The sequence below is a fragment of the Phallusia mammillata genome, chromosome 2, assembly GCF_965637545.1.
Source record: "Phallusia mammillata chromosome 2, kaPhaMamm4.hap1.1, whole genome shotgun sequence".
Lineage (NCBI taxonomy): Eukaryota > Metazoa > Chordata > Ascidiacea > Phlebobranchia > Ascidiidae > Phallusia > Phallusia mammillata.
Genome location: NC_137253.1, coordinates 9275262 through 9299907, shown reverse-complemented (window position 1 = coordinate 9299907; position 24646 = coordinate 9275262). Strand labels below are relative to the sequence as shown.

General features: G+C 37.9%; 2 protein-coding genes and 1 long non-coding RNA gene across 3 annotated transcripts in view; 1 reads left to right on the top strand and 2 right to left on the bottom strand.

Annotated features, from left to right (window-relative positions):
* Positions 1-151: 151 nt before the first annotated feature.
* LOC145212936 (uncharacterized) lies at positions 152-12596 on the bottom strand. Its single transcript, XM_080081183.1, has 7 exons — positions 12413-12596; positions 6399-6507; positions 4867-6159; positions 3568-3654; positions 2964-3041; positions 532-767; positions 152-352 (listed from the first exon to the last, which is right to left on the bottom strand). The coding sequence occupies exons 1-7, from the start codon at positions 12548-12550 to the stop codon at positions 152-154; spliced, it is 2142 nt and encodes a 713-aa protein (XP_079937309.1). The 5' UTR covers positions 12551-12596.
* Positions 12597-15992: 3396 nt separating this feature from the next.
* LOC145214819 (uncharacterized) lies at positions 15993-16823 on the top strand. Its single transcript, XR_013857133.1, has 2 exons — positions 15993-16402; positions 16592-16823. It is a non-coding gene; the product is annotated as an uncharacterized LOC145214819 (long non-coding RNA).
* A 3859-nt stretch (positions 16824-20682) lies between these two features.
* LOC145212935 (uncharacterized) overlaps positions 20683-24646 on the bottom strand; it is a 5046-nt gene continuing 1082 nt past the window's right edge. Inside the window, exons 3-7 of the mRNA XM_080081182.1 lie at positions 24256-24384; positions 23258-23445; positions 22721-22915; positions 21998-22107; positions 20683-21591 (exon numbers count right to left, since the gene is read on the bottom strand). Coding sequence (XP_079937308.1) covers positions 21576-21591; positions 21998-22107; positions 22721-22915; positions 23258-23445; positions 24256-24384 — 638 coding nt within the window. The 3' untranslated portion in view covers positions 20683-21575. The remainder of the gene's footprint in view (positions 21592-21997; positions 22108-22720; positions 22916-23257; positions 23446-24255; positions 24385-24646) is intronic.

Below are 24646 nucleotides of genomic sequence, written 5' to 3'. Positions count from 1 at the left end.
TTCCTCCTGTCCGAACCCGTTGTTACTCAGATTAAGAATTTCCATCTGTGCAAGATTTCATGATTATTTGTTGCAAATTTAATCAACTGAAAATTCGTAAATAGTATAATGTCACGTGATGAGTGACGTCATTGTGTTTTTGTTTACGTAATTAACTTTCAGGTTTTGTAATATTACTAAAATATCCTACCCGCGTTTCCAGTTTCTTTATTTCTCCGCACAAAACTTCCAAACCAGTCGCAGAAATCTCGCATCTCCGCAGACCCAAATTCCCAACTTTGTTTAAAATAACAGAAATTATTTTGACTTCCTCATCTCCGAACTTGTTGTAACTCAGATTAAGATGTTCCATCTGTGCAAGATTTCATGATTATTTGTTGAAAATTTATTCGGACAATTGTAAGCTAAAAACTACATTTTGTAATTGTGAATTTAAGTTATGTTATAAAAAAAATTACAAACATAGTTCTATTAACGTTGTGATTCAGTGTCTAGTAATAAAAACAAAATGTTATAAAGCTTGTGACAAACCTTGTATTTAAGTTTGCTGATTCCTTCACAAATCATCTTCAGTGAATCCAAGTTCAGATTGCATTGGGTAAAATCCAGCTCCTCAACAGGTCCACACAACCTCGGAAGGGCTTGAGCCAAGGCGTGAACTGTACTAGATGTGAAGGGGGTGCCGCGAAAATTAAGGTTCAAAGGGAGAAACTTTGCAAGAGAATCTTTCTCATCGTCCGAGCATTCCTGGATGTCAGTCAGCAAATCTAAAAAAATATGCAAAAACTTTAGACGTTGCTAATTAAAAAATGTCAAAAAAAGATAATCTTAAGTTTAATATGACAAATACTTACCAACCCAGCATGAAAGGCCAGTATGTTATTGTCAAAGTTTATGCGTGCTTTTCTTACGCTTGAAAAAGACAATATTTAATAAATCCCTGCTTACCTGTTTATCAGTCATAGGTCATTGCCTGACCGAGCTTTTTTGAAACATCATAAACCGTCACTGAGTAAATGTTGCAAAAAATTGGGAGAGAACATTTAGTGCGTCCTAACCCAGCAACTCTTAAACCACTACTAAAGGTAAAATTTACTGTGAAAGAAAAATGTTCCACTGAAAGACAATGTGGAGATTGTGACGCATAACATGTTTCATTGTTTTTTGTGTGATATCACAGATAATATGCCAAAATATACAGTGATAAATGATTTTAAAAGCATGCACTGATAGTATGGATGACTTTTAAATATCACTTTGTTTGAAAGGCAAATATATTTTGTTTTTTATACAATAATGCGAGAAAGCAACTAAACAAGGGATAGGCTATTAACGCTTCAAGTAATATAATCTTATCATGACCCCATGGCCAGTCCAAATATAAAACCTGGTCAAAAGTATTTACAAGTTAAACTAATACGCAATTTGAACAAAAATAACAACTTTCATTCGGACAACGTTCTTTTTTGACATTAAACAATACTTTGCCATTGTGTCTAGAGTAAAAAACAACGAATGCGTCTTATTACACTTTAACTTAAAGAATAGTCTGTAATTGCAGCGTAAAGCTTCGAACTTAAAGCATTTTAGACGCTGTTTGGACATAATATAAATGGAAATACCGCAGATGTCGGCCACCTATTGAACGCAGCAGGGTGCCAGTTTGCTTGTTAAATCAAAATGATAGACTTTGCCTGTGTGTGTGTATATGTATAGGTAGTTTTGAAAGCAGGTATACTGGAACGTGTAGGCTGCGCTTTTACTACCACAAAATCATAACAAACTAAACAAAAAATGTAATGGTTTTATTGGTATTTGCGCTGCCCAATACTTCTGGGTTGAATAAATTGACGCGGTGGGTCTGGTGCTCTTGGAGGTGTGAGCAGACATGTGACTTTGCACTTTGTGAATGTTCCATTATGAGTGTACATATAGTTACGTCGGGTTTGGCCAATGTATGACGCGCCGCATGAGAACGTTAAGAGAAAACCTACATTTGCTTGTGACCAGCAGTCATGTTTTGTACACAAATACATCAGACTATGATTTTTTTTGCTCACTTTATTTTTTTTCTCTTTTGTTTCTTAAATTCTTGCAAACTGAAATAACCCACCATGTCAGTTAAAGAAGGCTATGTGTTTTTCTTGCCATACCACTCAGAGATGTGCAACCTGCGTGGCAGGGGCCAGATGCTGCCTTTGAATAGGACGTTAGATTATAGAACGACCAAAGGAAAGGAGCGGTATTTGAATAAGTGATTCTTAAATAGTGTACCGCGGGAGATTTCCAAGTGTGCCGCGAAATATTTACTTTTTTGAAGTGCAAACCGTCATTGACCGTGTTTTTGGACTTCATGCCGAAATACTGCTTGGCGTGCATGAAAACAGTTAAAAGATCATATTTTACTAATTGGCAATAAAAAGCACCACAATAAAGTTCAGAATTAACATTCCTTTGAACAACATTTGTTATGTTTACCTGCGAAGTGTGCTGTGGAAGGAAATTTTAGCTTAAAATATTTGAGAACCACTGATTTGCATGATGTGTAGCCGTGAAAAGGTATTAGAAGCGAGCGACTCCAAATTAAAAATATTTCAGTTGTGAGCAGGTTAATGCCATGTGCCACCACAAACGTTTTGCAGTGACGTACAACACTGCCGTAAGAATCATCATTTTTTTGAAAAAAACTAAAAATATTAAAGCGATTTCACTGACTTCTAAGCAGAGACAAAGATGGGGCCTGCTGCGATCAGGTTACTTCATGCAGTATGTATTTTGGCGTTTGCATGCGGGTAAGTAAACGAAGCAGCTACTTATTGTGTAACCACAAAAACTGGTGCCCTTTTGCATTTCGCGTATACCCTGGTTGCCAACATTTGCAGTCTAAATGTGCCTTATACGAAACCTTAAAGCCTAATACGCAGCCTAATTGCTACGTTGTTAACATTAAAGTATGTTCTTACCAATCAGTTGATGTTTAGCAATGCCGGCTTTCATCAATTGAATGAGCTTGGTGCGAAATTTTGTAGGCTTGTAAAAAACTAAACAATAAGTGCATTGTAGACATTTAGTGAAACATGCAAATTAAAGGCATATAGGTGAACATTTCAGAACAATGTAATTTTCCAGAACACAAATCAATAATATTTGTAGCTTTATAAGTTTAGTAAGTAACAATGAACATGAATGATTTGATAACAAGACGAAATATTGCAGCGCAGTGGACGAGTTGCAAACGCGATTTTAACCGAATCTTATACAAAAAATGACTTTAATTGTTCAAATTCTTTATTTTCAATTACCCAACCCTATTTTGCATATGTGACGTAAGCATTCAAGGACATCTTTTATGCGTATAGCTTTTATAGAACATTAATTTTCCTAAAATTTTACTATTTGCCTTTTACTTTGCACGCCATTCAAAGACAGTGTTATTTTATTCTCAACACATATGTGCTTAAAGCGAAGTTTTTAGCATTTCCTCCTCCACCATTTAAAAACAATGTGTTCCAAAATAAAAAGGAAAAAGGAAAAGGCTTATTAAGTGATATTTCATCATGTCCCAACCTTTTGGAGACCGCCGTAGAATTCGCCTAAACATTGTTAGGAGTCCTCGTTTGTGTACCTGATGAGTTGTTGGGTTCATTTCGTCACCTACAATTCATAAAAATGAAACAAATAAAATACATGGTTATTTATTTTTGCCATGCCCTTGGTTTTGCTTTTTGTACTTGTTATATTTACAGAGTTTTCGATTTACTAAAAATACCAATTTTTATGGTTTGAGCCCTTGCATTAGAGCACTTGCACAAGAACAGTATGCGCTAAAGAAAACTGAGATGACTGCTGCGGTTGCATGTCAATCGAAAGTTGTGTTACTGTCTGTTTGCACGCAACAAACCCTAAAATTGTTTTGTAACGACACATTTAACGCCAACAAACCTATTTCATTGTGGCGCAAACTCCCTGCATATACTGTGTGTGTCAAAATTAGACTAGAGTTTATGAATTTTTAATGATTCAGCAATATAAAATGTTAGTTAATTTCATCCAATATTACTGGTAGTCTGGTCGATTAGTGATTCTCATACTATTTTCTGCGAGATATTTCCCAAACTGCAACAAAGCGTTTTTTCCGTCAACATTCTCGACCCAATAACCAGCATGTTTTGACGAAATGCGGTAGTGCGTTTCTATTTTTGATTCGTAAAGTAGGTTATGTATTCCTTGAAGTTGCTTAAATACTTAAATATTTCACTTTTAAATATTCGCAAAATCCGTTTATGAGACTTAATGCCATCAACTAGGTCTCAGTATCGAAAAGGATGATGAATCCCTTGGCAGCTATCTTATGGAAAATGCGTTGGTAGGTGTAAAGTAAATGTAACGAAACGCCAAGGCAAGGAATTTGATTGGACTACTGTTATCAGTTGATTTAGAGCAGTGGTTCCCAACCGGAGAGGAATTCCATCCAAGGAAGCAATTTTCAACCTAAGTGTAGGAGACTAATCATGAAACAGCACCGTCTGATGTACGATCAATGGCACGCGACTAACAGTGCATAGGTTTTGCAGAACACCCATGCGTGTTTTTAAACTTGCTTGCCTGCCAAAACGCGTGAAAACCGTATTATGTGTTCAATGGGCTCGATTACTTCCAGTTGCAGCATGCCAAAACCACATTTATAGCTATGACAAACAGTAGTATTTAGTACTTTTCGGCATCTTATCGCTTTTGCATTCTGTTTACTGTTAATGGCAAAATTTTTTGGTGATTTACATATTCTGTAATAACAAATATGTGATACAGTTCACACTTTTTAGCCTAGAGTTTTGCAAACAGGGATTTCGGACCATATTCGCTAACCTTCTTTGTCTCCGAGCAAAAGTCCACACATGAATCGTCGAACCATAGACCAGTGACTTTCATAGACCACTTGGTGGATGATGTTGCGGAATTTGGAATCAGAGATACACATGCAGATGTACATTGCGGCGAACATTTCTTGCAATGTCTGGTGCATAAAGTAGAAGATCGCCCTGTCACCCTCAAATAGCCTTGGGCAAAGAGCTACCTTGATGACAAAATCCTGTATATTTACATCTTTTAGGCCAGCATTTTGTATATCGATGTTTGAAAACACAACGGTTAGGCGAACCATACCGTCGTAAGCCATTTTACCAACTGGTTGGACAAGATCGCAAAAGCGTAAACCTTGTTTATGAACGGAGGTTTCTAACTGAAGCAAGACTTTTTTGAAAACCTTGGTGATTGTGTTTACTTGATTTACATCGCCATGCAAACCAGAGTAAACCACAAACTGTAACAGCATTGGGTTGTGGCAAAGTTGAATTAACTGCGGTGCATTAGTGTGCAACGTGTTCCACAAAACATCTGCCTCACTACCGGCAAATGCAAAAAATAGCTTTTGCATGCCATCTGTTGGAAGATCACCAACAACAACAGTGAGTTTAGGACGCAATACAATCGGCAAAGAAAGAATAGAATGAGGCCGAGACGTGAAAATTAACAGGGATTTACTAAAAAAAAGTTTGCAACAAAGATTCGCTACAAGCTCCTGAATCGGTAAAGCAGTGTCATACGACACATTGGCTGGCTTTTCGTTGCTTAGGGACCAAGTACTTTGATCGTAACCATCAAAGACAAACACGCATTTTTCTTGGTTGTTTAGCATCCATTCAAACGCATTGTCTCTAGTTGTCTGGTCTACATCTTTGAAGGGAAAATCCACTAGGAGCTGTTGAAGAGTTAGAGTCTGATAACTCAAGTCCATAAATCTCAAAAAAATCACAAAGAAGTTGGTGAATTTTGCCATTTTCTGAGCCAAAGTGGTCTTTCCACAGCCTGGGGGGCCAATAAGAGCAAGAAACCGGATACCCATCATCGTGGCTAGTAAATTATCAAATTCAATACTTTTCGAAAAATCTAATTTCACCATTTTCTTTTCGTGCATGGATGAGCTGAATGGCTCATTTTCGTGTGGCTCCTTCATATTGAAGATGTCGCTTTCGGCCAGGTTCTGTCGAACTTCGGGAAGTTTGGACTGGTCTACACTCAAACCACGTATAGCCACTTCGGCTTCAAGTTTTGTCACCTGGTGTTGTTGAATGGCATCTGCAGCTTGTTTAAGAACGTTTTCTGCATACAAAAAAAAACATATGTTAGGGAAATATTATGTTTAAAATGTCTTGAAATTGTCCATGGACAAGTGCCCACACTAAGAATAGAACTGTTTGTGCCTGTTTCTGAGATATTTTTGCAACTTTAAAGTCCGTAGTTTGTCACGAACATACTGAAGGAAAGAGTTAGGGGCTTGTTCTTAATTCTGCGAATCAGTTTTCACATTATTAATTTGTCTCACTCTGACAACTTTTTACCTGGTTGGGAAGCTGGAGGTAATTTGGCTGATGGATGGTCAGCCTCAATGTTGCCAGGTTGGTGATAATGGTGATGATGGTGAAGATGAGTATCGCCAACATGCAGGTTCTTAAAAACACAATTCGGTTGATTTTGCGTGTTTAACCGCGTTGTTATTACAAATTGTTTGAGATAGTTTTTCTAATGTCTATGAATGCATCTTAGCTTTGTCATTAATAGAGATCTATTGTTTAAACGTGTCAGAAGAAAAAAAGCCACACATGGTTGTGGCAAGCACTGGTAATGTCCTAAAATAAAGGGAATATAGCACGTTTGCGGATGTTCAAGCTTAGCTGGAAAGGCGAGTCCAGTGATCAGTCGAGGATTTTTTTACGCCCTACAAGCATCAACGCTAACACTGAATCTATGAAAGCAGTCCCCAAAAGCAAGGCGTTTTACATCACAAAGTTGTAAGGTCTGCATAACCAGCGTCTTGTTTAATCTATATATTTCAACAACAGCCACGTAATACATATAAATATTTAGGATTTCAAGTCAGGTTTTGCTTTGTAAGTTCGCACCCTTTAACCCAAAGCGTTGGAGATGAGCTTAATTTTGGAGGAAGTTGAAAATCACTGAGCGTTGTAAGGCGAAATGAAATAACAAGTTTATGGGGAGTTTCGCAATCTGGAGCAATGTTTGCAACAGAACAACCGCATTTTCATAGCCTTGCCAAACAAACGAGCTATATCCTGTGCATGTCACAACACTTCTGTGCGTGATCGCGGAAAATTAGACTATTTATAATCGCTATTAGAAAGGAGTCTCAAGAAGCAACGTCTCAAGAACAAAGTTATTGTAAGAAACCCTCAGCGTGAAATTACATCAAAGTGCAAACAAAAAAATCGCATCCACCCAAACTCTGATTGTAGTTGTTGACCAACTGTTCTCTGCACGTAAGTCATAAATGAAGTGTCCCAAAGCTTGTCTAAACATGACAAGCACACTTGGTACGGAAGGTACCCCGTAGCTTAGACTACAAGTTTCAAATCCACACCAATTTCTTTGTTTACACCTGATTTGGCACAGTTGTACAGTGCGGGACTTTTGTACTTAGTGAAAAACCGGTACTGCATGGTTCTATTGGCCTTTATATACTTTGAAAGATAGACTCGGATAGAATAATAACGCCGCACTGTAAAACAAAATTTTGTGACAATTGAAGTATGAACACTGTAAATCAAAGATCGAATTGAAAACCGGGTAGTGGCAAACGACCTTAAATTTGTCGCAAATACCTTCGTCAAATCCACTGCTTTGTGGGTTGCTAAATTAGTCACACATACTGTTTGCATTGTACACATTCCCAACTTCGATTTCATTTTAGAATCGGGCTTATAAAAGCTCACAAATGCAAAGTCTACGAAAACGTCAACGCACATCAGGAGCTTCAGGAAACGCAAACGCGCCACTCTGGAAATCACCAATTTCTGAGACGCAAGCCTACAAACTTAAGAAAATCGCACGTTATTGAAGCTTGCTTTATCCCTATTCTAACAAAAAGCATTGCTATGTCCCCAGCAAAGACTGGCCTGTTAACTGCTACAAACAGGATGCATAACAAAAATAACACTGTAGGCATGTACCTAAAAAAATAGAGTATAATTACGAAACCCAAGAAGTAGGGGATCGTCAAATTATCACAAATCATATGTTGTTTGGGAAACCTGCTGTTGTACTGTTGGAAATGTTGATTTGGCCACACGAAATATTATCACAGCGGTTCCCGACCGGCTATGCATTCCGCCCCAGATAAGAATTTTCAAACTTGAGAAAAGGAATTTAGTACTGTTTGGTTGGTAAATAGACACTTAAGCTATGGTAATATGACCTGTGAAGTTGATAAAATACCCCATTTCAAATGATCTTTGCATGGTTTAGCATCTACTGTGCAGTATTTTATGGAGGAATGAAAATGTTTTGAATTGTTGAAGGAGGAAATCGTCGAAAAGGTTGAGAACCACTGTATTATACCATGACACGTTTCAGTCGATTCAGACCAAGTTTTCATTACAAACCAATAGACATAGCTGCTCGCGTAACTGTGTATCAAGCAGAAAACGTTTTTCAACGTCATCTAATCTCAATCATCGTGGTGCAGTCCAAATGTTTAAAACAAATCAGTGATAGTGTATTCTGTTAATTGCAACAAGTTTACCAAAATGACCAAAATAGGGCAAACGCTCGGGGCACATGAGAAACAGAAAATGGCGGGCTGGAATAAAAAAAATTTAACAGGTACAAAGAGTATTTTTAAGACAATACAAACGGAACGTTTCGTTGCAAAAAAAAACCTTAAGCCCCAAACACAACACGAACTGCAAGGACGTTGACTTTATTAACGTGCAAAATGAACACTACCTGACCAGCTAATTAACAGAATTCCATTGTGTGACATAATAATAAGTACAAACATTGGCACTGTTGCGTCATAAGATGTATATTCGTACAAGGTAACACGCGGTAATTATATATATCTTTTTTATCATAAACTAATACTAGGCTAATTCTGTTATTTTGTACACGAAAAAATACGAAAACGATACAACTAAATTATGGGTAAAATATATTTATTATGAAAATATTCTAATGGTTTTAACGGGTCAGACAGAACAAACCAGCTAAACTTGGCTTCACCAATCTTTAATGCCCTTCAACAACAAACTTCCGTGAGGCGCACACTTATGCTTGGAACCAGTGGTATTACTGGTCATGTTGAAATGCAATGTTTCAATGCATACGAAAAATGTAAACCCGGCTAACGACAGATTCGTTGGTAATATGAGCGACTACCATGAGATAATGATATTTTAGCATCGGTGCTGTGATTATGTGCCATACAGTTAATTTTGTACACACTTACGTTTCAAAGCGTGGCTATAGTTGAAAACAAAATTTTCTTGCTTGGGTCATATCGTACGTTTACATACCATATGTAACAAATTATCCGAAAATTCCGCTTCGTCCTAGTATTTTCGTTCTTAAGTTCTTTTTAAAGGTATTCGAATGCACAGAAATTCCTATTTCGTTTGTTTTTATTGGATTTAGAAGGAAACTGGTGAAGCATTGGCTAGGAATAGTTGCAAATCTCCGATCTAAGGAATTTGTTGACTGTTTAGCCAGCTCAACGGTAATTTCCGTCGCAAGATTAGTCACGGCTTCTCCATTTAGCCGAAATTCTCTTCACCTTTGCTTAATTGGGGTGAAGAAGGATAGACAATTGCACCATAACGTTGTTTTCGGTTTAATGCTATGACTCAAAACTTTGGTTCCCCGTATTGGCAATTAAATACGTTGAAAGCGTTTCCTGGTTGGCGTACAGAGAAACAAGCAGCTAATATAGTTGCCCCCTTATAGTCTACTGCCTTTCGACTACAAATTAGGTTCAAAAACACTGGTTCATGTTGCGGACATCTATATATAGGAATCCAATTTCTTAATGTTCACAATAAAGCCAGGAATGGAAACCTGATAATTCGTTTTGAAAACATGGTGAACAAAACCGCACTGTGCTGTGAAATTGTTACTTGCAACACAGAGTAAATGAAGCACTAGGTTTGTATCGTTTCTTGCATGTAAGTACTTTTCCTGACAATCAGTATGACAAACACTCCAACAACAAGAAAAATTAGCAAGCTTTATAAAAACCACCACTAGTTTGTTGGTTTAAAGCAGGTGCACAACATGCGGCCGTAGACATGTAAACTAAAACATATTTATACTCGCGGCCGTGACATAAACAAAACTGTTTTGCTAGTCTTTGGATTTTAAAACTCCTCGAAATAGATTTTATAGGGCTGGAAAAAAGAGTACTGAACTAGTAAGTATATGCATCAGCCTTTTTGAGCAAACACTGCTAAAACGATACCACACGCGTCACAGTATAGATGGTATAACGTCATAAACAGTTCGATCGTTCAGCTTAATTTGTGCATCAAGTTAAAAAAATTCTTAACTTTTTCGGGCACCATTAGATGGTATATGTATATGAAATAAACCTATTTTTTTAAATCAATAATTTACAAACAAAACAAGAAGACACTTAGTGGCCGTTTGTGAAATAAGGATAGGCGATACAGCCTTTACAGCCCATAAGGTTGTGCACCATGGTTTAAAGCAGGGGTGGGCAACCTTTGTCACTGTGGGGCCAAATACAATTGCGATGATTAGATCGCGGGCCGCACCTTTGTATAACACAAAGTGATTTTACTTCGTTGCATACCAAAAATGCTTTACTACAAAGAAAATTCGCATTTGATTCTAGTAGCATATCGTCAGGTGGCGGAAAAAATAGCACCGGGCGCACTAATCTGTTTAAAAAATCTTATAATTGGACTCGTTTGCCAGTACATTTGAAATCCAAGTATCTCTGCGGGCCGCACAACTTCAATCAAAGGGCCGTATGTGACCTGCGGGCCACAGGTTGCCCATCCCTGGTTTAAAGAAAGGTTGCAATGGCAATAAGTTTGACAGCAGCTGGTCAACATCAACATGGGTTGTTTGCAATAATTAAAAAATCCTCCCATCACTACAAAGGCGCCAGTTTATACCACAATAATATTTAAGAAATCATTAACAGGGGATACTTGAGCTTATCTCATTAGTGTTTTTAGTTGTTTGCTTTTAATTTTGTTAGCTACACACCTACAGAGTTAACTGTACAGAGGTTTAACATATAATAAGTCATACTCCACAACGCAACCAGCATTGTTTCCTGGCGAACACGGATGGAGCTACCTTTAATCAATTGCGTTTTTCGACACGACCTTTAGCTACGCATAACTCTGAATACGCGGAAATGCTGACGTGGTATAAGGGAAACTCCAGAGCTGCACGCTTTCGTCCTATGAGCTATAGACTGAATTGTCAACGAAAATATTATCAACAATTAATTAACTCCAAAGCTTGTCAAATAAAATGTTCCCCGATTAAAATCCTCTAATATAATAGATCAGGGGTCACCAATTCTTTTTCACTGCGGGCCGGATAAGTTTTTTAATGATTCACCCGGGCCACATAGTTTACATGCCCTAGCGCCGTCTTTCCAAACTTAGACCGCTAGGCGATTTTTACAGGGCCGCCCAGATATGGTCTTCCTTAAATCCAATTTAAAATATGGTGATGCGACTGTTAAATTGTATAGTCAGTCTCATCTTACGAGCAAATGCATATAACGTCACAAGTAACAAAATAAGGCAACTGTTAGTGCACAATTAACACTTGTAGTCTTGTATGAGACGTAACAGACCGGATTTAAATCAATCTTGGACGTTGTTATCCTATGAAACTCGGCAAATCAATTCTACATATCGTGACAGAACAACTTTCGTAAGGAGTAGATAAATTTTTGAATGTTACAAAGTTATCGATATGATTTGGCAAACCAAAAAAGGTAGTCGCGGGCCGGATGAAATGACCTCGTGGGCCGGATCGCGTAGTTTAGTGACCCCTGTAATAGATGAACGCCAAAAAATATTTGGTAAATTTCAATCCCAAATCACAATATTTAAAAACACTGTTTTTCGACAACGATACAACCACTAGTTTATAAAATGTATAGCCAACCTAGACACAAATGAACAGGGAACCTGTACCGTTACTTAATGTGACTCAATGATTCATTCGTTTGTATGTATTTTGTGCTGTTGCGTCAAACCAACGCTTCAGGCAGAAAGTTGTGATTCTAAAGTAGAATTTCAGATTTAAAGCGTCGAGTTAGGTCCACATCAACGTCCATGAGAAAAAGGTTACGTGCATGTTTTATATTACTATACTAAAAGGTAACCATTTGAACACTGTTCTTTAGGTGCAAGGGCGCATATTAAGTCTATATACACATCCACATTGATAGAATGTGGTATATTTGTGCCATGGTTATATAGTGGCACAAAAAGCAAACGATGATTTGCATGCTGACAATGCGTTTGCATTCACTTGCCTTAGTTTAAACAGAATGAAAACTAAACACACTTACCTCGATATTTTGGATGCTTCCAACTTTCTGGGTATTCTCTACATTCTGAATGCTCTCAACATGCTGGATGTTCTCATCAGGCTGGATGTTTTCCACAGGCTTGTTGTGGCAACCGCTCGGTCCGGCTTCTTCTGACATTTCTTTTTGCACTAGGGGTATTTACTAGTGTACAAACGCCAGTTTCTAATTGATCTGTTAAGTATTCAAAATAATTTGTCGAACTTTTTTCATACAGTCGAAATTCACAGCTTGAAACAAACAGCCCCTTGCTGTTATGCTTACATTTGACATCAATAGTATTGGCTCGCATTGCTGAGTGGCAACGTTGTTAATAAACATGTAAATTTTTTAAACTACAGCATGTTTGCTTGCCTAGTTACAAATTTAAGCATTGATTAACGTACTGGGAAGCCTCACGCACATTGGTTTTAGTAAAGGCAACGACGTCACGTCATATCTTAATTGTGCTTCACAGATTTTTACAACACCAGAGGTGCAGTACCAAGCTCAATTACGTTTGCTTCATCGACATACCCCTTTTCTCTGTCTCTCTCACTACAATGGTGGCTTTCAGATCAAAACTAGAATGGTGGCTTTCTGATATACTACCATTTTATGAATTCTATGCGATATTAACCAATTTACTATACACATCATTTGATCTACACATATGATTGTTTTTGTACACAAAAACAAATGGGTCCCCACACGCGTGTTTGTGCGGATTAACGGTAAACAAATGTTGCGGTGATTTTTAGATTTTTAAGGACAAATTTTTAGAATGCATTAACCCAACAATAAAAAAACTGCTTCGTATTCTGTTTGCACTATTATTGTCATATAATTACAAAAACTTTAAAAAAGAACAAAAAATATAAATTTCAATTGATTCTCCTGCTTTGACCCAGATATTGGTCCAAGGTCAGGTTTCAAACACTTTTTTTTCTAGAAAGCTGTAACAGTTGTGTCACAGGCACTTTAAATTTAAAAGCAATTTGCTACAAGGGTATACACAACAAATTGTTTTTCATTTAACTTTGTTTCGCAAATCGGGTACCATTGACCTGTAGTAACCTCTCAGGGCGCATACGCCAAACGACTGTTTGACCTTTTGACACCGTTTTCCATAGGCCGCAGTGCTTGGTGTTCAACAACACTGTTTAACCTAATTTATACATGCCTTGAGTATTCCTAAATCGATTGCAAAAAAACGCTACGTTATGACGAAAGAAAGTTCTAAACTGTGTTAGTGATACCTACTAGTTGACCTTAAGAGCATTTAAAAAAACATCTTGCAAAAATGTCAAGTTTAATTTTTCATCTTTATTTTTATTAAACAAAGTTTTGCTTGACATATACGAAACCAAAGCACGCTTATTAGGTTTAAATCGCGTCATAGGTGTGAAACCTTTGCCAAAACTGAAAATGTAAATGATAACTTAATAAAACGAAATAGCATTGCTGTGCAAAACAGCTGATTTCTAATCACCGAAACGACGTGTCGTGAAACGTCTGTCCGACGTCAAGCTGAGCCCTCCTGCCATCGTAAACCAATGAGTTACTCTCTTGGGACTTCTGCCTACAGCGTCTTTCTTGACCAAACGAGCGTTAGACACATTTACGTTTCGGGGGCCTGTGAGTGAACCGCTGGGTCAATCGGGGTCAAACTTCTAGAGGATCAAGTTCAGATTAATAACTAACACGTGTCCAAATTTAAATAAATTAGAAGCACTCTTTCTTTACCACATGAGCGATAAAAAACAGCGTTAAAAATTTACGTTTCAGGGGCCTGTGGGTGAACCGCTGGGCAATTTGGGGGGAAACTTCAGGTGGACCAAGTTTGGATTAATATCTAACATATGACCAAATTTCAATAAATTTAAAGCACTCTTTCTTTACCAAACCAGCGTTAAAAATGTTTCGTTTTGGGGGCCTGCGGGTGATCAGGGAAGGGAACCCATAATAAGGATGTGAATCATGTAGCACCTTGACTGGATCAACAACAATAGTATACAGTACATCTTTTCGCAGCAGTTTTCGCAGCATCAACTAGGGGTGCCCAAACTTCAATGGCTTTAGATTGCCCTCTCAAAAAGCCGATCTATCAAAGTCTACGATTTCCGGCGGTTAGCAGCTTTTGTAGCTTGAAGAATGTTTAACCAAGTTTCCAATCAAATTAGAACAGTTACATTTTGTGTGGTAAGAGAGACCATGTATTTTTGGTGTTTCAAACAACTAATCCTAATACCGCCGCCTCGCCACTACCTGAGGCAGCATGATTGTTAACCAAGTCAGATCAGAAGGAGCACATACACCACAAAGCCCAACATCAACCCTAAAGAATGCAATGAACAACATCCAACAATCAATACAAACCATATTATTGTTTGACCGGAATAGACATAATAGTGAAACAAGATGTACATATTGCAACATAAAAGCAAACTTGGTTTATTTTTACAACCAAATTACTCCATTAGTTTCCTGAATCTTTCGTAGGTTTGCTATTTGCTAATAGTATTTTTCGGTAGAAACACATTACACACAAATATCAGTTTTGCACTAACTTTAAATAAAGTTCGCTATTACACTTACATTCACAAGTTACCTTTGTAGACTCTGTTCTTAGCCTGTACAAAGTCAAATTTATTTGCTTGGTAACTTGATCATCACATTTTCATTTTTGAACAGTTACGTAAACAGCAAGGCCACCAAAAGACCATGGGCTATCAATGTTTTAAGCTGCTTGCCACTAGGATTGCTGCAACTATACTCAAGTAATATCTAGCTAAGAGTGGTGCGTGCTGTGTGATTACAGTATTAGGGCTATAACACTTTATAAGCACTTCCTGCACGGTTGCATTAAAAGTGGTTTGGCGATATCAGCTGACGTTTGGGACTTTTCTTTCACTACACTCAAATAGTTACACTAAAATTAAAGTTTTAACATGTCTGCTTTATTAAACAAGACAACTCTCACAGTAAGTCTTTACCACATGCACAAGTTTACCGGCTCATGTGTATACCCAGGCGAAAATTATCTACCCTTTACGCTCGGCCGTTGGCCTCTTGCGCACGATTATCTCTTGCGTATGTACCAAACGGCCAATGAACGGCAGTCCCAAACTTTTCCCATTCATATAAGTTAAGTTTTTTTAAGGCATTTCCATACCTGGTCCTAACTTGGAATAATCATACACCGCCCTCGTCTGATTATTAATGGCGGTCTGGTACAAAGGATTATGGTATGAAAAGACAAGCATGGCCATGTTATAATTTTGTACGGCGTCGTAAATGTTGCTTGTAAACATTACAAATTTTATTGATTCGATGCACGTCACATAAAGACAGAAAGTTTGACTATTAGGAAAAAAGGTACCAATCTCTATTGGAATAACATAACATTTAGGCTAGTTTGTAATTAAATAATTGCTTAAAGAATGAATTTCATATTACTTATAAAGTTAGGTGTTGAATTGAATGGATGGTTTGCATAAACGTAAAAAAAAGTTTTTGTTTTGTCGTTTCGTCGACATTTATTACGAAATCGCGTGAATAGTGCCTAACTGTTAATGCAATTTTTAAAGATTTATTTATTAACCAGTTGTTTCGCTGAGGGCGTTATGTTTTGGCCGTAAGTGACGCACCCCGCTGGCAGCTACAAAGGCCGACCATCGCACAGTTTTGAGACGTCGATCAATCACGCCTTTGAAGTTTTGCTCTCCCTTTTCGCGCCACAGTGCAACTTTCGAACAAAGGCGCGTTTAAGCTCAAGCAGTGCTATTGGCCAATCGACGAAAAAGGAACTTAGTTCAGTGGAATGACTTAGCTCTGTGAACACATTGTGTTAAAGTGAAAGTTAAGTTGTTGAGGCAGCATGCAGCTTTTCAGTTAAGTCTATTTTTCGGAATACACTTCAGGAATATACTTTATTTTGCCTCATCGAACTGCAATATGTTGCTGGACGTCAACTTATTTGTGTATGAAAAGGTAAGCACTTGTTGCCCTATTAATTTCGTTGTATCTTAATTTGTACCATAAAATTTTTTATGTTTGCATGTTAGCCAATAGCCATCTTTTTTTAAAGCGAAAGGTATTTAAACCGTAAACAGTTTCAAAAAATACTGCGCATTTTCATGTTTTGTAAAATCGATTATATCTATTTTATTTTTTGTTTAGATATCTTCATGGGGCGCACGTCAAACTCAGTTCAGCGGGGGAAGTAAAGATGTGAACGATTGACATTTTCCTAAAACCTTCATTAAACTGCAACCGCTCGTCTTTAGACAAATTGACGACTGCAGCGCGAATATTGTGCGTCGACGTTGAGTAACAGTTTTTCGTACGTTTAATGTTGATGATTTTCCCTTTTCCGTTCGTACTTGTGGCAATAAAATTAAGATAAAAGCAATATGTGAGTCATAGTCCGGACTCATCCGGAAAGCCGATAGAAAAACTAGCAAGGTGGGTGTTCGGGGCATGTTAGGCAAAGTGTGGCGTAACGACGCAACAAGCCAGGGACTGTCAGCCATGGACCAGGCAAGGGTACCGTTGTATGGCCGTTGGCACGGAACGTACATGGACCAAACATAATCCTGACGGACGCCCCATGCATGGGGGTGTTTCAATGTCAACCCTTAGCCATACATTCATATAAGGTTGAGACACGGTTGTTATATCCGACCCAGACTTGGTTGCACCAGTAAGCCGTACGTATTTGGACACGGCCCGGTCATCAATTTTTGCTTGGGTACAAGGTTAGTGTCGTTTTTGTACAAGACGTTAACGAATCATTGTTATTTTAAAATCGTTGATGCTTTAATAAAATGGTGACTCAACAACCTAAGCTAATATACTGTACTCATATTGCGATGATTTTTGAATTTCAAAAAAAGAATCTAAGTGGAAAGTTACTCCAAACATAATTACGCGGCCTCATAAACGCTACGCGGTTGTCATCGCTATCCTTAAGCACAGATTTTGTTTAATACCCTTGAACTGGAGTTTTTCCCGTAAAATTCAGGCTTTTGTCGAGATGCAATTACATTTTTTTGCCAGAAATTTCTTTTCAACGTTTGCTGTGCATTTATTTCGCCCCTACTGTATACACCGCATTAGACTAATTGCCTTGGCAGCCCACAGTCTGTATTTTGTGTTATATTGCTTGTTTTATAACAATTTTTCTGGGTTTTTTATGGGAGTTTTTCGCACACAACATAAATAAAACACATTCGAAAAATAATGTTCGGATTTGAACCACTATTTTCCTGTTGAAAAGTTTAGAGACTAGCGTAAAATAATTTTTGAAACTCTCGTTTTTCAAACAAAGAATTAGAGAAATCGGGAAACCATATAAACCCACAACCAAATAAGACCAGTTCTCATGTCGCTATCAAAGTCTACATAAAACACAAGTTGTCCAACCCATTGTTACGCGAAAAAGCCTATATCAGTAGTTCTCAGCGGGGGCGCCAGCGCCCCCCCTGTGGGCGTTTGCTATCACTAAGGGGGCGCTGGAGAATAATTGGGCAATTGGGGGGCGCTGAGAGAAGATGAGGCAGTTAAAACGAAACAAAACGACCAATATCCCGTTTCCATGGCCGTTGGTCCGATCGGACTTTTCCGCTATTTCAGTCTGATCGGACGCAATAAGGAAGACTCAGCATTTTTTTCAGTGTTTTCGCGGACCTCTTCGCGAGGAGGTCCGATCGGACGAACGGCCATGGAAACGGGATACAAGTTATTTTTGTCATATCTCTTCCAGTGACCGGTATAAGTAAATTTATTTTTCACTAAATTATATTTTCAAGTGTTCACTGTATTGGGTTCTTTGTTTTGCAAGGTGGTTTCGATTATGATGTCACAATGAATTTTGTGCAAATCACTATTGCGTCATTCGTCGGGGCTTGTCTGCGCTTTAATAGCAAAATCAGGTAGTGATTGAGTTGTGCTTGGCCAAACCGAGCCAGAGGAACCCGAGTACGTGCTCGTTTTTAAAAACGTCAAATAGTGGGCATACGCGCACCCAAAAGCGTTATGAATTAGTTGTTGTTTGTTACTTAAAAAACGTTGGCGTTTCATTTAGCGTTGGCTTGCCTCGCATGTTCTGCATAAGGAACCTCTACAGCTAAAATACGGTTCCTGGGGGAAAAAATTAGCTTGTTAAAGATTAGACTTCCAATTATCACATTGATATTGCACGTGAAATTAAATCGTTTTGTTTTTGTCAGTTCTAAGGGGGGCGTTTATAAATTATGTAGGTCTAAAAGGGGCGGTACAGGAAAAAAGGTTAAGAAACACTGACCTATATGCAGCCATTTTGTGTCCAAAATGATACAGCGCGTAGAGAAAAATAACTCATTAATTGTCTGATTTTTGCAAACTGGAGAGATCAAACGCGAATTTGATTCGCAAATTAAATGAAAATTTTGAGGTTCTAACATTTAAACGTAATATTACAAGCTAAATTGCTTTTTTCATGTAAATTTGGCCGCTTATTTTATATGTAAACTTTAAATATTGGCAACCAGCGTGAATTATCACGCTCAACTGGTAAAATCCAAAAGTTTTATTCGATTTGGTCTATCAAATTCGCGTTAAAGCCCACCAGTTTGTAAAAATCAGAAAATGTAGGCCTATGTGTTTTTTCCTATGCCTGATGTATTAATTTGGACACAAAATGGCGTCCATGAGGCTCTATCTACAATCGGTTAGAATACTTGTTATTTACATGTACTTTAGTCGCTATGGGTAATTTCCCAAAGTATACGTCTTTATTCGTATTATTCGTTACTTTGCGCTTTCCTACACAAAAACCTTTGCGCTGCCTTTTCTTTGCGCTTTCCCACACAAAACACTTTCCGGTTCTTGTGCGATAACCCACAGCGACAACAGCGGCAACAACCACAACGTTGTACACAAAAAGGAACAGAACTGGGACGGAAACGGTTTTGAATCAAGAAAACGAAACACATTGAAATGTGTCAACGCGCGAAAATATGCCAATGATCCACTCACCAACTATTTTGCGACGCAGGTCAACAGGTACAGTATACGTATCAACAGTTGCAGACGATGAAACCATGGCTGCAAGCACTGTAGGAAAATACAGCATGCCATGAGTTACGTGTGCAAACCATAAATTCAATTTAGAACATGTCTGAACAAACACTCACCGAGACCATCACAGGGTACAACGTTCACTTAAGCAAGAAATCGGTGATCACCCCACTTCATTTTAGCAGTAATTTTCTCGAAAACATGCAATACAACGAATTTACTCAAAGTAGTAATAAAGTTTCTTCATTATGCCACGTTTTACAGTAAATGAACCATTCGTTATAACTAGTGATGCACCGAAGTTTCGGTTGGCCGAAACATTTCGGCCGAATCCGCTGTTTTCCAATGTTTCGGTTTCGGCCCGAACTTTTTTAAAAATTCGGCCGAAACCGAACTTTTTTATTGCATTGAATTTAGGCCTTAAATTTCATTTTCGCCCATACAAAACGTCAGGAACTAGCTATTTGTTGTATCTATAAAATACGAGCCACGTTGTCTGCAAAATTTTAGATGTTTACTAAAGCTTATACATTGTGAAAGTGATTTTAGTTTGTCAAAATTGAGTTCTCTCGCATCAACAACGCAAGGTTTAGCTGGAAACATCCATAAGAAAGAGGATTTTAGGTTCCGGCATGAGGCCGAATATTCGGTTTCGGCCCAAACCTTTTTAGTCGGGTTCGGTGCATCACTAGGTGCAAACAATAGCCTTCCAATTTTACTGTTACGCACATAGCGATTGTAACGTCATAGCAGGGGTAATAAAGCAAAAATTTTAGAAATGCGAAAATGAGCTTAGAGTTGTAACACCATTCGTTTCAAATGGTATGGCGTCTGATTAAAAAAAATTGAAAGGGTGCAGTCGATTGCCATATTTATTGTAGATCTTTCATTCTTCTGTAACATCTATTTTAATTGCTGTGGTTCACAGTTTACACCAAAGTAGGTTTACCAGACGTCTTTAGAACCTATGTTACGGTATAACCTGGCGAAACCATTTATTTTATTACACTGCAAATTTTAACTACCAGTATGTACCACGTACAAAACAAATTTTCGTGCGAAATTTTGAAACAAATGCCTATCTGTAGCATATTCTTCCCCGATTTAAAGACACGGATTGCCAAACATATCTTGTATGTCATATATGACATGACAATAAAATTTTCAATAAAATAAAGCGTTTCCAGATTTATACGAGATATCAATCACCATTTGTTTTTCGCGCGTTCGTATTTATTACCGTACAATCGTCGCTTATCGTTGTAAACAATTGTCTATACAACCTGCAATAGAAATGGAAGGCCAAGAGGCCGTTTCGCCTGTGTTTCAATTGCATGCACCACAATGTCATTCATCTGGATGCAGTGCACGTAGAACTGGTACCTATACAAGTACACCTACCTTTTTTCAACGGCACAACAAAATTGAAAAACGTTGCGTAAGACACACAGATTGACTACTTATTCAACAGAACAGGAAATTAAGAACGTTTTCTTGGCCGTTACAACATCAACATTTTCTACACTGTTTTTTCTTTAATTTTTCAACGTGCTGGTTAAAACCAATGTCTTAAATATAAAAAATGAATGTCCTTAATTAAGATTTCTGTAAAATTAGAGTGTTGCATGACGAAAAATACCCTTATTACAGGGGTATTTGGAACAAACAATTTCAGTAATTGCAAATTTATGTTTCAATGGATCGTGAAGCGATCAGAACATTTTATGTGGGATTCATGCTAGAGGCAGATTTGGGTAAAACATCTTTCAAACAAATCGAAAATAATAACAAACAATACGTTACTGTGGCAACGGAAAAACACACACAATCTGTTAATGTACACAGTACAAGCAACATTGCATTTTTTCATGTTTTTTTTTATAATGCCAAATTCCAGATTATTACTAAGCGATTATCGAAAAATGTAAAAACTATAATAAATTGTCATGAATTTGAAAGCAAGCACAAAACACATCCTTAGTTACTTTTTTATGATAACAATAGGCTGGTGGGCAGAGTGGAGGTGAAGGTTCTTGCCAAACCATAAAATGCATATGCACAGAGACATCACCACAACTTTTAAAGCATAAACATCGTGACCAGGTCAGGATTGGTTAGTTCTGCAAATGAAAAAGGAAAACAATAGTTAATAATACTGTTTAAATTATCTGGTTCTATAAACTGTGTAGACTAATGGTTCTTTGTGCTTTTGAAATTATCAGCTCAATTTAAAGATTTTTTAACATGAAGTGACTCATGTTCTTTACTCCACTAGTCAGGTATGTTGCTGAGGACTGTATGGTTGACACTAAAACTGGTAATTATATTTAGGACACACCAGTCAAATGTTGGAAAATAGACATCGACATGTCACCTGCATACAAGCATTTTTAGTCAAGTGATTACGGAGTGCTGGATCTCAAGCCTGCTGGCAAAAGTGCTATGCAACATATGACCCTCAAGCATAAGAATGCTGGCCCAAGCTGTAACCTGGCCAAAAAAAAAACATCCATGCACTTTCCTTACCTTAACAACCAATCAATAACAACCAAAGCTTGAATGTTAGCTTCCCTATTTATAAATCCCATTGAGGTGAGTTGTTCAAGTTGTGATTGAAAACGTGCCTCTGGTGGACCCTACAAAAACAAAAGCAAATATAAAAATGTCATAAACACTTCCATTAACACTCCTCCATTTGAACAAGGGATGCCAATTTAGGTAGTTTGATTTTCTTCATATCACTGATTGTCCCTGGACTGTAAACTAGGTGTCTTAACTTAAAACTGTTTCCAATCTTTGATCAGTAATTGAGGGAGGGGATAGGCCGAGCCGAGTCAGAACCCGAGTACTCGGTTCTGGGCATCGCTGTTTTTGATGCTCAGTGCTTGGCCGAGCAGTTGCACAAACTGACCAGAGTATTAAATTTGCAAATTTTATACCCTGTATAGGGAACCAGTGTTCGAAAGGGATCATGAACAAAAAATGTGTCAGATGTTGGAATAATGTGTATTTCTGGGGTTTGTATAGCTTAACATACCGCTGGTGACATAAGGAACCTTGGAAAGCTACCAAACTAGCCTGAAATCAAGAATGTTTGTGACGTCACAATACACCGAGCGTGCTCGACCAAGCACCGAGCATTAACATGAGAAGCTCAGTGCTCGACCAAACAGAACATTTCCAGTTTAGGCACATTCCTAAACGAGGGTAAAACATGGTCATCTCAAGGTATTATATTGAGAGTTTTACCTGTGGTTGAGTTGCACCAGTGCCAGTTGGAGTACCACCTGTGGCAAGGGTTTGCATCATTTGACTTAAAACATTAGGTGGAAGAGTTGGGGGGTCGCTGAACCGGTGGTAGAGGAAGGTGTTGGGGTTGTTAATGCCCCAGTGGTTCCAGTGGTAGCTGTCTGGGTTGGTACTAGCCCCATGGTTCCCATCATTCTGCCAAAAGGGGAAAAAATATCACCCATGTTCGTGTTTTGTTTTAGTGCATAGTAATGTCCTTGCCACAAACAAAAGAAAACTAAGAAGTGTAGCCACGTCAAACAACTATGTTCACTAAGATGGTCAGGTTATGCTTTTCAAGTTCAAACTAACTTCGTGAAACTAAAGGCTTGTGTATCTGATTTTTGTGCAATATCCAAAAGGTATGGTTAACAATCTTAAATTTACAACCATTAAACATATGGTATGTTTTTTGCAATTAAATTTAACCAAATTAGCCTTGGCTACTGATTAAAAAACAAGGACATCTATTTTTCACAGTTATGTAGTAAGTTTTACCCTGGTAAGATGCCAGGTGCCTCCTGTTGCAGTGTTTGCATGGCTTGTTGCATTTGCATCATTGCCTCCATAGCCCGTGGGTTGGAGTAGAGGGCCTGCATCTCGGGTGATTGCATTTGTCGCAACATTGCTGGTAGCATTTCCGCCATTTGGGGGTTGTTCGCAAACATGGGGTTTTGAGACAAAATCTGAAGCCAAATAATGTGAAATTGATTACTACATTTTATCCCTTTAATACAATGGAATAGGAGTAACATTGTTTTTTTAATAAACATCACAAGAATATTTTTGTTGGACAAACCTAGAATCACAGTATGCCAGGCCCATTGAAGGCGCTATACCCAATTAGACGGTCATCAAGCATTCACTACCATATGACAAGGCGTAGGCTAGAAAAATCTAGCCTGCGGTGGGATTTGAACCCACAACAGGAGTGTTTCTAGCGCTTACGCTCTACCAACTGAGCTATGTGGGCTTAGTGGAGAATCTGACAAAAGTTGAATCACAAGCACCATTGCCTGCCTAGTTTTTGTGATCATTGGTCCTCTGACCAACATGCTCACAGACTAACATAAATCTCTTCTGTTGTAACTAAAATCATCTCACAAAATTAAATAATATTGCTTTTAACTGGGATTTCAATTACACTTTTGCCAATAATTGTACTACTGTTCAAAAGCCTTTGACACAACTATGATTAACACATATACCAGAGTACTGGGTTGGTTTGGCCATCTGTGTTCATTATTAATACTAAACACAAGGGATGTAATGATTACAAAAATCTCTCACTGGTTACTTGAGTTTAGCTAACCAAACTAAACTGAATCTCAATTTTAAATTTAGCTTGATATATATATTCTGCTTAATATAACCCATTGGTCATAAACTCTTCATAAATATGTAAAAACATTTAGTTTACTTAAACAAGCTTATGAGAAAATTATTTGATATTACTTTTAGACAGCAACTTGCAAAATGCTGCTATGGTCTGTTACCTGTTGCGCCAACTCCGGATTGTTGCCTAAAGTTTGCATCATATTTTGCATGTACGGAGCATTCATCATGCTTTGCATTATACTTGGGTTCAGCTGGATCTGTTGCATTAGATTCTGCATTGCTGGTGTGTTAAACATAGCTGTAGAACAACATGAGAAAGGTCATGTAAGATAACGCAAAAACGTTGCTCAGTCGCGTAGAAACACTTATTTGAAATAGCACAGCCATTTTGGCAGAAATATCCCAAATAAAAGTTTGTTAAACCAGCACTGGTTTATATTTATTTCAAAGGTTCTTGTATTTTTCCACATTACGCTATTGAAGAATTTAAACACAAAATGTAGCCTAGGTAACTTTAACACACCAAATGTTCATGTCTAAATATCGTGT

Bases quoted from the DNA above. Each gene is read 5' to 3' on its own strand.
- LOC145212936 (XM_080081183.1), bottom strand. From the start codon at position 12,550: ATGTCAGAAGAAGCCGGACCGAGCGGTTGCCACAACAAGCCTGTGGAA. The intron at 6,160-6,398 runs GTAAAAAGTTGT...TTTTGTATGCAG, and splicing joins ACCTCCAGCTTCCCAACCAG to AAAACGTTCTTAAACAAGCT. The intron at 768-2,963 runs GTAAGAACATAC...ATATTTTTTTAG, and splicing joins TGCTAAACATCAACTGATTG to ATTTGCTGACTGACATCCAG.